This window comes from Octopus bimaculoides, chromosome 1 (genome assembly GCF_046866305.1).
Source record: "Octopus bimaculoides isolate indiv1 chromosome 1, ASM4686630v1, whole genome shotgun sequence".
In the NCBI taxonomy this organism is placed as follows: Eukaryota; Metazoa; Mollusca; class Cephalopoda; order Octopoda; family Octopodidae; genus Octopus; species Octopus bimaculoides.
The window spans coordinates 18,121,458-18,134,359 of record NC_142928.1 but is presented as its reverse complement, the minus strand read 5'-3'; the positions used below and the strand labels follow the sequence as shown (position 1 = coordinate 18,134,359).

The 12,902-nt window shown below is 38.7% G+C and overlaps 1 protein-coding gene across 2 annotated transcripts in view; it reads right to left on the bottom strand.

The window, feature by feature from the left end:
* LOC106873466 (uncharacterized) overlaps positions 1 to 12,630 on the bottom strand; it is a 57,861-nt gene extending 45,231 nt beyond the window's left edge. The window contains exon 1 of one of the 2 annotated variants that reach the window (XM_089348781.1): positions 11,337 to 12,630. In XM_089348781.1, the coding sequence (XP_089204907.1) occupies positions 11,337 to 11,511 (175 nt within the window). In that variant the 5' untranslated portion in view covers positions 11,512 to 12,630. Of the gene's footprint in view, positions 1 to 10,995 lie in introns of both variants that reach the window. The other variant, XM_089348788.1, reaches the window with a different exon arrangement.
* Positions 12,631 to 12,902: the final 272 nt, after the last annotated feature.

The window sequence follows — 12,902 nt, the reverse complement described above, 5'->3', positions numbered from 1 at the left end:
TAATATTCCTTTATATGTGTCATTTATTTGACTGCAGCCATGCTGGAGCACCACCTTTAAGTGAACAAATCGACCCCAGGACTTATTTTTTGTAAGCCTAGTACTTATTCTATGGGTTTCTTTTGCCGAACCGCTAAGTTACGGGGAAGTAAACACACCAACAGTTGTCAAGTGATGGTGGGGTGGAGGTCAAACACAGATACATGAACAAACACACACACACACATACATACACATATGACAGGCTTGTTTCAGTTTCTTATTTCTTTATTGCCCACAAGGGGCTAAACATAGAGAGGACGAACAACGACAGACAAAGGGATTAAGTTGATTACATCGACCCCAGTACGTAACTGGTACTTAATTTATCGACCCCGAAAGGATGAAAGGCAAAGTTGACCTCGGCACATTTTGAACTCATAACATAAAGACAGACGAAATACCACTAAGCATTTCATCCGTTGTGCTAACGTTTCTGCCAGCTCGCCGCCTTTTTTCAGTCTCTGTCAACCAAATCCACTTACAAGGCTTCGAGACTGGAGTGAAACCTCACCTGCATCCATCAGCGCCATATTGGTTTAGATTTTGCGGCAGCCATTGCCATCTCTGAGACTGGAGCGAGACCTCACCTGCATCCATTTGCCATGCGCGAGCTCACAATGAGGCTTGTGATGGCAAAAACTATAAAAGGAAAGAAACCTTGAGGTTCGCTCTCACTTTTCCTGCTATGACCGCTAGCAGAGCACACTTCACTGGCTAAGCCTCTAGGCTAGTCCGCTTGTTGCATCTCCTGAGGAAATGGCCTGCGTAATGGAGAATGATGAATTTATACCGCATGTGATGGCTGCAAAAGAGCAACATACCACACCTTTGTATATATTGTAAATAAAAACTAATGGAGAACCTGCATTTTGCCTAATACTTCTTTACTCAACTGCTGGAGCCTTAACAACACGAAGAATAAGAAATTAATGGGAGAAAGGCGATATTCAACTGATATCCAGAACCTTGCCTCCCATTATATAGTCATTATAGCCTTGGACTGACCAAAGCCTTGTGAATGGATTTGGTAAACAGAAACTGAAAGAAGCCTGTCTCGCCTGACTGGCCTTCGTGCCAGTGGCACGTAAAAGCACCCACTACACTCTCGGAGTGGTTGGCATTAGGAAGGGCATCCAGCAGTAGAAACTCTGCCAAATCAGATTGGAGCATGGTGTAGCCATCTGGTTCACCAGTCCTCAGTCAAATCGTCCAACCCATGCTAGCATGGAAGGCAGACGTTAAACGATGATGATGATGATGATGATATATAAGTGAAATCCTGAATAAGATACTCTCTGATGAAGGAAGCAGTAGCCAATTTTCGGAATGAAAACACTCTTAAAATCTATGGATTACTGTACCCCTGAAACGGCCGTAAGAGGATTACCATCAACATTTTACCCTAACAACATTACTTATTCTCTCAGATTATTTACATGTTTTTTGAAATATTCCAACCTCAATGCTACGATGTTCTTTTATTTGCTCTTTAGAAGATTTTACTTTCTTCACCTTTTTGTAAGGGCATACTTTTATAACACTGTTCTAACCTATTTACATTCATCTATTTATATATGTATATTAGATTTCTATATATAATTGTGTGTTCATGAATTTTTAATATGTTTTAATATTTTAACGACTGATAGATTGCTATATTTTAAAGACTGATATGCATCGATCTATGGCAGAATATATATATAAATAAATCGTTGAACCTATCTGGAATTATCCTTAACACACGCACACACACACACATATATATATCGAAAGATACAGAAATAATTTATTCTCAAATGTGTGATAATGGTAATAAAATAGCGTGAACAGGTTAAACTATCCATATATTGCAGAAAAATACATTACTAGCCAGCCAGCCATCTGGCCGGTAACGTATTTTACTGCAACGTATGGATAATTTATCCTGTTCATGCAATTTTATTAGCCTTATCATGCATTTGCGAATAAATTATTTCTGTATCTTTCAATACATCTCAACACTTCTAAAGCAAACTTTGTTTGTTTATTTTCATCATAAGTTATATATATGGCTGTGTGGTAAGTAACTTGCTTACCAACCACATGGTTCTACTTTCAGTTCCACTGCATGGCACCTTGGGCAAGTGTCTTCTACTATAGCCTCGGGCCGACCAAAGCCTTGTGAGTGGATTTGGTAGACGGAAACTGAAAGAAGCCCGTCGTATATATGTATGTGTATATATATATATATATATATATATATATATATATATATATATATATATGCATGTGTGTGTGTATATGTTTGTGTGTCAGTGTTTGTCCCCCCAACATTGCTTGACAACCGATGCTGGTGTGTTTACGTCTCCGTAATCTAGCGGTTCAGCAAAAGAGATCGATAGAATAAGTACTAGGCTTACAAAAAATAAGTCCTGGGGTCGATTTGCTCGACTAAAAGGCAGTGCTCCAGCATGGCCACAGTCAAATGACTGAAACAAGTAAAAGAGTATATATATATATATATATATATATATATATATATATATATATATATATATATATATATAAGGCATGTGGCTTAGTGGTTAGGGCATTTGGCTCACTATCGCAAAACTGTGAGTTCAATTCCAGGTGGCATGTTGTGTCCTTGATCAAGACACTTTATTCCATGTTGCTCCAGTCCACTCAGCTGGCAAAAATGAGTAGTACCTGTATGTCAAAAAGGCTCAGCCTTGTCATACTCTGTGTTATGCTGAAGTTCCCAAGGGTACGTGTGCCTGTGGAATGCTCAGCTACTTGCACGTTAATTTCATGAGCAAGCTGTTCCATTGATTGGATCAACTGGAATCCTCAAAAAATATTTTCACCATTCGATAACAAAACCGTTTTACTACACTTTGACAATTTTTGATATCTTAGCATCTGAAGAAGCAGGAGATATGATAGTTTGACCAAAAGAACTAGCTATTGCAAGCAAAAATAAATATCTAAAAAAACACATTTGGCCAAATTTGGACATACAGCAGTTTAACATAAGAGCAATAATTATATATGTATAGAGGAATTCAAGACAGGATGCCCCTGGGAGCTCCTCTATGCTGATGACCTTGCTCTAATAACTAAGACATCAAAGTCTTAGTTAGTAGGAAGGCAGACAAATCACAAACCCTCTCAGATAGATGGCCCTGCTCGATCTGTAGAAAAGGCATAGGTAGAAACTCCATAAGATGTACCTGGTGTACGCTATGGACACATAAGAGGTGCAGCAATATCAAAGGAAGTTTAACTGGGAAGATAGTTTTTGTGTGTGGCAAATGCACAGGGGCAATAAACACTAAAAATGTGCAGAAAAGAGCTTCTGTCACATGCCACAGGGAAAAACCAGAAGTAGTTGATAGCTTCTGTTACTTAGGTGACCAAGTCAGTAGCGGGGGTGGATACTCTGAGAGCATTGCTGCTAGAATAAGAATAGCCTGGGCAAAGTTCAGAAAGCTCCTACCTCTGCTGGTGACAAAGGGCCTCTCACTCAGAGTAAAAAGTAGACTGTATGACGCATGTGTGAACAGCCATGCTGCATGGCAGTGAAACATGGGCCGGGACTGCAGAGGACATGCTTAGGCTTGCAAGAAATGAAGCTAGTATGCTTTGCTGGATGTGTAATGTCAGTGTCCATATATGACAGAGTGTAAGTGCCCGGAGAGAAAAGTTCAACATAAGAAGCATCAGATGTGGTGTGCAAGAGAGACGACTGCACTGGTATGGTCATGTGTTGCATATGGATGAAGACAGCAGTGTGAAAAGTGTCACACCCTAACAGTGGGATTGCGCAAAAAATTACACAGATGTGTAGAATGATCCAGTGGTGATGCTGGGCTTTGTATTTTTTTCATAGCTCCCATGGTTACCGAGATAATCTGCTATAATAATACTCTTGTGTTTATGAATGAGAAAGGAAATGGTGATAGATGAATAAGGAAGGAAGGGGTGATGTCATACTTGGTAGTGATGAAAATTGTACGCTGAAAAATAAATCAAACAGCGTTTCAACTCTGTGTGAATATATGTGTGTGTATGTAAAAGGAGAGTATGTGAATGTGTGTGAGTGTATGTGTGTGTTTGTGTATGTGTGTGCGTGTGTGTGTGTGCAATGGAAATGGGATGGTTCATCTTTGTTCGCTTAGTATTTGGGTTTATTTTTTGATTTGGTTGAATCTTGGTTGGGTTTTTTTTATTGGTCAGTTATTTTTAGTATTTTGACAGAAAGAAGTAATTCTAAAATTGTTTTTAACGTAAGCGTGCCCAAAGAAATCGAATGATTACACTGAGCAGGTTTTACAGCCACATCATCCAAACTGACCGGGTGAAACCGGGCTTAGCTGCTAGTATATATATATATATGTGCAAACTGTCTAAGAGTCCATAAGTCAGGAAAAAATGCACTCGTATATCTGTCAGTAGGGTGGGTATATTAATCAAAGTGTACAGTATTATATATCCATTACAGCTGATCTTTCCAATTGGTTTCACACTAATGCAGTGTTAGGTAACAGTCCAATTATGTAACCCTGCGCTCTTTAGAAGTAGTCATTATGAAATGAAATATAGCAGCTATTCTCTATTTTTGGAGGTGTATAGACACATCCAGTTTGTAGTTGCTGTGAAAAAGATGTTGAAATGAATAGTGGTTAAGTTAAGAACTATGTCCTTTGGAATTAAAAACATCATCTCTGGGAGTGGTTTTCTTGTAAGTTGGTGAGATTTTTCTGGAAAAAGATTTTGGCAAATGTGCGTATCTTTAAGGTTGGTATTCTTGTGGAAATGGAATGCATTTAGTGGTACTATATGAATAGCCTTTGTCAGGGGTGGGTGGGGAGACACATCTGTGTTCGTTAGTGTGTTTTCTTTCTTTTATGTATTGGTTAAATTCGTGGGGCCTTTTGTGTGTGCATGGAAGTGGTGGATAAAAGCTATTGGGTAGGTGTCCACCATGTCGGGGCATGTCTGTTTGTTTGTGGGTGCATTAGTCAAACTTTTTGCTGGACTCCCAGGTAATGGTGGAGGGCTGAAGTTGGGGGACTGGCAATTATAGTCATGATGGGACATGCAGCTATGATAGGTTGTACTTCCTTTTATGTGGGCAAGGACTAAAAATTTCACTTCTGCTGTTCAAGTAGATGCCTGGGTGCTGGGAGTCCTTTAAAATCACTCTTTTCTCAGTCAGGCATAATCTGCACTTCCTGCTGCTATTGAAGTATGCTTTACATTACTCTAGAATCGTCTACTTTATTCTGTATGCAATAGTGCTTTCTTTCAATGACCATATGTGCTTGGCCAGGGTTGTGGCATTACATCTCTCCAGAGGACTTGTGGTTGTTATGACATCTCACAGAGGACTTGTGGCTGTTATAGTGGATTCTGAAGGGGCCTTCAGTTGCTCTCATGTTCTTTTGTATGTTCGGTTGCCAATTTGGTTCTATTGCTGTCACTTCTGCCTCATATACAACAATCTCTGTATTACAGTGACCATTCAGTGGACACGTTGAGTTACCCCTACATGAACATCCTGCTGCTGTCTCAGGTATGGGTCTATCTACTAAAAGCTTTTTTACATTGGGTGTACAGCTAAAGGAAATTCTCAGGGTGTGCCTATTAAATATTTTAATGAACCTATTTATACAGGGGAAGTACTTGTCTATTAAGCCAAGGAAAATCTTACCTACACAGGTTTTAACATTTAAGAGAAGGGAAGTATGAACCACAACACTTTCCAGTGGCATGTCCTTTTGGAGGGGTTAGGGTCTGGCGTGTAACTAATTCTATCCTTGAAATCTCTGGCAGTCAGATAACAAAGAAATTTTTGATGCTGCTGCCCTTTACTAAAATGAGGGTGTAATTTGAATGAGACATGGTTGATATTTCCAGTAGATAGAGTTAGCCCCATCTGGCAACAGTAGTTGATATCATTTAGCCCCAGGTCAACCTTGATCAGACACACATGTGATCAAAGCCATTCTGGCCATAACTATCCTGTCTCTAGGTCTACATTATTCAATATGTCCTTTTTTTATTAAGATAGCAATCTAAGGGAGACTTAGCTTCTATTTCTAGCAGGTCAAGTGACAACCACATAGGGGTTTTCAATGTCTCTTTGGAATAGTGCAGATGGACTTGGGTGGAGTTAAAAAGTTATTGTTCTTCTGCATTTACCTTTGGTTGGTATTTACCCAGCACAGCATGGGTGAACAGACAAAACTTATGGGTTTACTAAAGCAACAGCTGTTATTTTGTGTATATGCTTTCTCTGTATTTGAATTGACTAAAGGGGGTGGATAACTATCAAACTACCTACCTACCTGCCAACCTACCATACACACAAACAGTACTTCCATTATATATGTATATATATATATATATATATATATATATATATATATATATATATATATATATATATTTATATAAGGGCATTACTATACAAGAATGCCTCACACTAAACTACCATAATAAACACATTTTTACCGAACGCAAGGAAAATGCAACTCTCCAAATTAGCCTCTTAAAAACAGACTGAACTATATATGAAGACAAACTTCAAATGGGGATGAAGATGACATATGCATATGTGTGTGTGCATGTTTGTGTGTGTAATGTGTGTATGTGTGAAAGTGTGTGTGTGCACATGTGTGCGTGTGATGCGTGTATGGTCTTGAGTTCAGTTTCATTGCACAGCATCTTAACCCTTTTGTGACCAGCCTGGCTGAAACTGCCCCTGGCTCTGTTGTACAAATGTCATATTTTCATAAGTTTAGAATAAAAATCTTCCACCAAACCTTAGTCACAATTTAGGTTTCTAACACTAGTTTAATGATAACTAAGTTATTTTACTAAATTCTTTGTTATATTTGAAATTATTTGAGAGAAAAACAGCATCTCAAAATAAATACAGTAACGAAAGGGTTAAGCAAGTGTCTTCTAGTATAACTCTGAGCAACAATTTACAGTAGTGACAGCCCCTCCCTCACCCCCATCTCATTTGTTATACCTGTCCTGCTGTACTAACAACGACGACGACGACGACGACGACGGCGGCGGCGCACTCCCTCCTGGAGGTGCCCTTCTGCCACCCACTGCCTCCTATTGTCTTTATCTCACTACCTACCCTTACACTTCTAGGGTGCCCTCTAGCATTTCATCCTCCCACTGAACCTAACCCCCCCCCCCCGCTGCTGTACCCACTGCTTCCCCTATCCCTCTCTCTCAGCCCTCACTCCACTTTTCATCATCTGGGTCGCTTTCTCTATACCCACACCCTGCCCTCCCCCTCACTTCTACTACACCTCCAAGCATTCTACTATACCTCACTGCATTCACCCCCCACCCTCTATCTCATTTTCTCTCTCCCTATAGCTCCTTTGTCCCCTCAATACACCTCATCTTTTTCCCCCGCCCCCCACACCTCTCATTCCTTCAATGGCTCTCTCAGATTTCTTCGCTTATTCCTCTCTACCTGTCGAATCTGTTGCTCCCCAACCTCCCAGCTTCCTTTTGCACTCATCCTTACAATGTAAGATAGCCATGACCCGCCACTCCCTATACAACCCACCCTCATCACTTTTCTGCTCTGAAATCCCCTTTTATGAATACACCTACCCACCCACATTTCCCTTTCTCCTGTTCCTGTCATACTCCCTCTCCTAACTACATACATACACAAACACACAGGCAATACATACATGCATGCATACATACATACCTACATACACACACATACATACATACCTACATACGTACATACATACGTACATATATATATACATACATACATACAAGCAAAAATCTTGAAATAAACTGAATAATGACATACATACATACATACATACCTAGATACATACATACATACATACATACAAAAATACCCTGTTGTTGATGTTGAAATTCCAATAGAGCTTTGGATCTAGGTTTCTCTATTGGCAAGAAATCTTAAAATAAACTGAATAACGACATATATACATGTACATGCATACGTGTATAATATATCACATATATCTTGCCCAAGGGAAACGCATCGAGTTGAAAATCATTTAACGGAAATTATCTTTGCAATTTGAAGACAAAACTTCCTCTGTGTGTGTGTGTGCGTGTGCATGTATGTGTGTATGCGTGTACAAAAGTCAGTAAAAGAAACAAATGAGTTATCTCCCTTGCTTGTAGTTTCCTTCTCAGGTTAACCTTAAGTAAAAAAAAAAAAAAAAAAAAAAAAAATCACTGGAATAAGAAGTGGGTCCTTTCTTAAGGTCAGCTGGTGAAAACTACGGCCACGTTTCAATAATATTAAATATCATCGGGGAAGAATTTTTTCACAAACCGTTGACTTAGAGAGATCAAATTTAGGTATAGAAAGGAAACAGTATTTACGTGGAATATGTATAACGATTACAAACAGTATCAAAGTGCCTTCCTGAGCCATAGGCCCATAAGGTCGGTTTCCCGGATTGTGTAGGGTATATATTCCCCACCCTTCAACAGGATGCCGGTCTGTCGTAAGATTATCCATTTTTGCCAACTGAGTGAAATGAAGTGTTTTGCCCAAGTACACAATTCATCGTCCGGTCCAGAAATCGAAACCACAATATTACGATCATGAATGCGACATCCTAACCACTAAGCCATGCGCCTTTACATATTCACAGAGACGAGAAGCAAAAATATCTCATGGGAAGCCATGTTTAATTTAAAACGCTTCAACCGAGATTTATACCACGCCATGAAAAGATTATCTTTTTCCTCTAACTGTTTACTATGACATTGTTTTATGATTTTCCTCTCACCGCACCGCTCACCACATCCATGGTTTTCTCTATCCCGCTGAACGTGTCTTTCATAGCAGGGGCCTATATTTTACAAGTTTTTCCGACAAGGACCATCACCAGTCTCTTAAGATTAAGTTTTACCTCATATATACAGGGTGTCCACAAAATCTGGGTACACGGAGTAAATGAAATCACAACAAACAATTAAATATAAGAAATAATAATTTCTTAAAGTATGTGTTAATCCCCATGTATCCAGACTTTGTGGACACCCTGTATATTATTGGGTCTTACATGTGTAATATAATGATTTGGAAAACAGATTATATTTTCGAAGACAAGCACTCCCTTCGTACGTGTTCAAAATCTATATAAAAAAAAGAAGTAAGGGAGATAACTTCAACGTTCTCAACCTCAAGTTTTTCGATTAAGGCCCTAAAGATTGTAATGAGGAGTTGATCTAACCTTAGAGTCAACTCTCTTTCACCTCTCTCCCTCTTCACACACACACGCACGCGCGCACACACACAAGAATGCAAGCGAACCAATACTTCGAAATCACTGTCAAACTTTTCCTTGTAATAGTTTAATAGATATGTCCCCTATTAAGAAAGTTTTTGAGTAATCCTCCAGTTTAATGTTTAATTACGCTTATATACAACTGTACATAAATCCTCCCCCGCCATCACGCATATACGCGCATATATGACAATTTTTTTTATTATCCATAATAATGGTTTCTGATTAAGGAACAAGGGCTCACAGTTTCGAAAGGGAGATTTAAGCCGATACAACCGACCCCCCTAGACTAGTACTTTATTTGGTAATGTTTCGGTTTTAGTACATGACGTTAGTAGCTTTGTCGAACATATGAAAAGCAATGTCGTACGTTTACTCATAACCTCATCGACTTTTACCGAAAGATTGATTGCCCTTTATTTTGTCGACTCTCTGAGGGTGAAAGGTAAGGTTGACCGCAGCGGGATTTGAGCTCAGGACGTAAAGAGCAGGAACAAATATCACAAAGCATTTTGTTCGACGCTCTGACGATACTTATACAGAATAGTTTCGACAAACAATAGTGAAGGTTTTTGCCAGGCTGAAAGCTTTTACACCAAGCTAAATTGAAAGTGCGAATCTTTTTTTATATTACGTCCGTAAATCGAACAGTTCTATATTACACGCACACACACATACATGTATGTGCATATGCATACATGCACACATACACATACATTTATTTATATACACACACATATACATTACACATACATATATATGCATACGCATGCATATATAAATATAAATAAATGTATATACATATAAATATATATATATACATACATCTTTATGTACATATATCTGTATACGTCTCTCTCTCTCTCTCTCTCTATATATATATATATATATACACATATATATATATATACATACATACACAAACACACACACACACATATATATACATATATATGTGTGTATAAATACATATATACATACACTATATATATCTGTACTCACACACATATGTAAAATTCGTTTAAACTCTTACAATCAGTTTCTCTTTCACTCTCTCTCTCACACACACACACACAATACACAGACATTTTCCAACTCTTTCCCAGATTTGCTAGAAATTCTACTGGAACCATTACAGGTTTCCTACGATAACAGTAATGACATAAACCAAACAGATGTCTATTCTGTTTGATTCCATTTGTTTCTGCTTTTTTTACCCCACCCCCACTTCACTGTACGTTATTTGATGTTACAGCTCTAACATTTAATCAGAAACATCAACTATAACAAACAATCATGTTCACATAGAGACATAACATCATACAGGTAACAGATACAGACACGATCACATCTACACACACACATACACACTCATACATGTGTACTAGGATATTTACATACACTCCAACACAGGAGGAAACTGCGCAACACAACACACACATACCAGTATGTCAAAATAACGCACCCTTTCTCCGACAATCATACTAACTCAAATCCACAGAAAAACAAAACAAAAGCTCTCACACGTACACACACATACAACTCTCTCTCTCACGCATACACAATCATACTAACGTATAAACACATATGCAGATACATAAACAAAACACCAACTTTACAATTAGTTCGCTTCTCTCGTGGTTACCTTCATGTGTTCGTTCGTTCCAAAAACTCCATCTCTTGGGATGTGAAACACAAATCAAATAGTTAAATCGCCGCTTATCTTCTTTCTTTTTCCTGTCGTTCTGTCTCTCTTCATTCATTCTTGTCTGAGATTGAATAAAGACATGTAATATATCTTCCAGACAAACTCACCGCCGCTTCACACACGGCCATTATTCTTTATGGACGACTAAAACCAATAATTAAATTTTTGTTTAAAACTTTGTTTGGGTAGAAACAAAGTTTAGGAAGAGAGGGAGAGAGAGAGAGAGAGAGAGAAAGAGAGTAGGACAGTAACAAGGCTCGGATGTGAAAATAACTTACCCTTCCAGTGTAAATTGATTCCAGTTCGGTTCAAACTAGGGAACACTTCATATACTTTATCCTGAAGTTGGTGGTAGTTCCTGACAGTATTGTCCGATACATTGAATCTTCGTATCTCAACGGAATCAGTCTTAGATCGACCTGAAAGGATGTATGCCTTGATCGTCAATGACATGTTTAGCGATCCTCCTTCGTTCTTTTATTATTGTTGAGGTTATTCTCAGAGAGAGATCTCGTTCGTTTATCTCTCTCGCTCTGTGTTAAGTTCGAAAGAATACTGTTCGTAGATATTTCTAGAAGTTGACGATTATTCGACGTAAAAAGGGAATCCATTCATCCGGGCAGTAATCATTTTGTGAAATCTAGCAGAGACTATTACATTAAAAGTCACAAGAGATGGTCACAAACCCTAAAATCTAACCAGACCGAAGCTAACTCGGCCGGGGAGGGGTGAATAGAAGAAGTCGGTGATGTATGAATTAATTAGTTGCAAACATTTGTGAGGAAGAGCTGAAGCAGGCGAAATGCGATTCGAAATTCTTGTGGGTGGGTATAAATATAAATATATATATATCTGAACAAGTCACTACTAATGAGAAGCCCTCGCAGAATCCTATTTGGTTCTGTTTTGGCAAGCAGCTAGACTAGAGTAAGATGCTATTTATGACAGCTATAACATAGTTCCCACTGACGTCACGTAGCTAGCTTCCACTATATTTTAAAATAGGTACGTTTTTAACCAGTAAGTAAATAAATGTGCGTGAAACTTCTCAAAGTAATGATTTCTCATTTTGACTAAACGCCAATTTACGATAGGAAAAGGGTATAGTCGACCGATTCTGTGACAGAACATCAGTGGTACTTATACAAGCTAACACCAACGTGATTAGTCAACCAGCTAGACATAACAGCTAAATCTTCAAATCACTCTTTACGGTTTTGAAGATGAGCATATTGGATAACGTGACTCCAAACAAATTATATCTGAAAAACAAGAAGACGGGATAGTCACACTGACCTGGGACAAAACAATTCTAAGAACTGGGACTTATACAAGCCAACGAGAGAACCTCTGTGTGCTCGTTCAAACCTTTAGAAAGATCCATCAAATCTTTCTGACATTACATCTTACTGTTTTCGAAAGATTGTTGGACACCTTGAATATTGTAGTCTTAGACAGACAGTGCCGAGAGAAAGCCTGAATGGTTGTAATTGGAACGCCTTTTTATCATAAATCTACGCGAGCAGGCAGTAGCGTAGCTAGAGGGGCCAGGGAGAGCTGTCCGCCCCGAGTGAGACTTTTATGAGAGCAGCACTGTTTTGGTCTGCTGTATAAGCCTGTATAGCAGTGGTCCTCAACCGGGGACCATATGACCCCAGGGAGTCCATATAAGATTTTTAGGGGATCCACGCAAGCAAAATAGTAAATTGGGGATTCGCATTAGTATTTTAAGTGTCCATGGAAACAATGCTTCTTTGCCAGAAACAGCTTAGTTTCATTCTCTAACGTTTTACGTTGTTCAACACAAGTTAATGTGTGAAAAACAAAACACGAGTTCTGAAAGA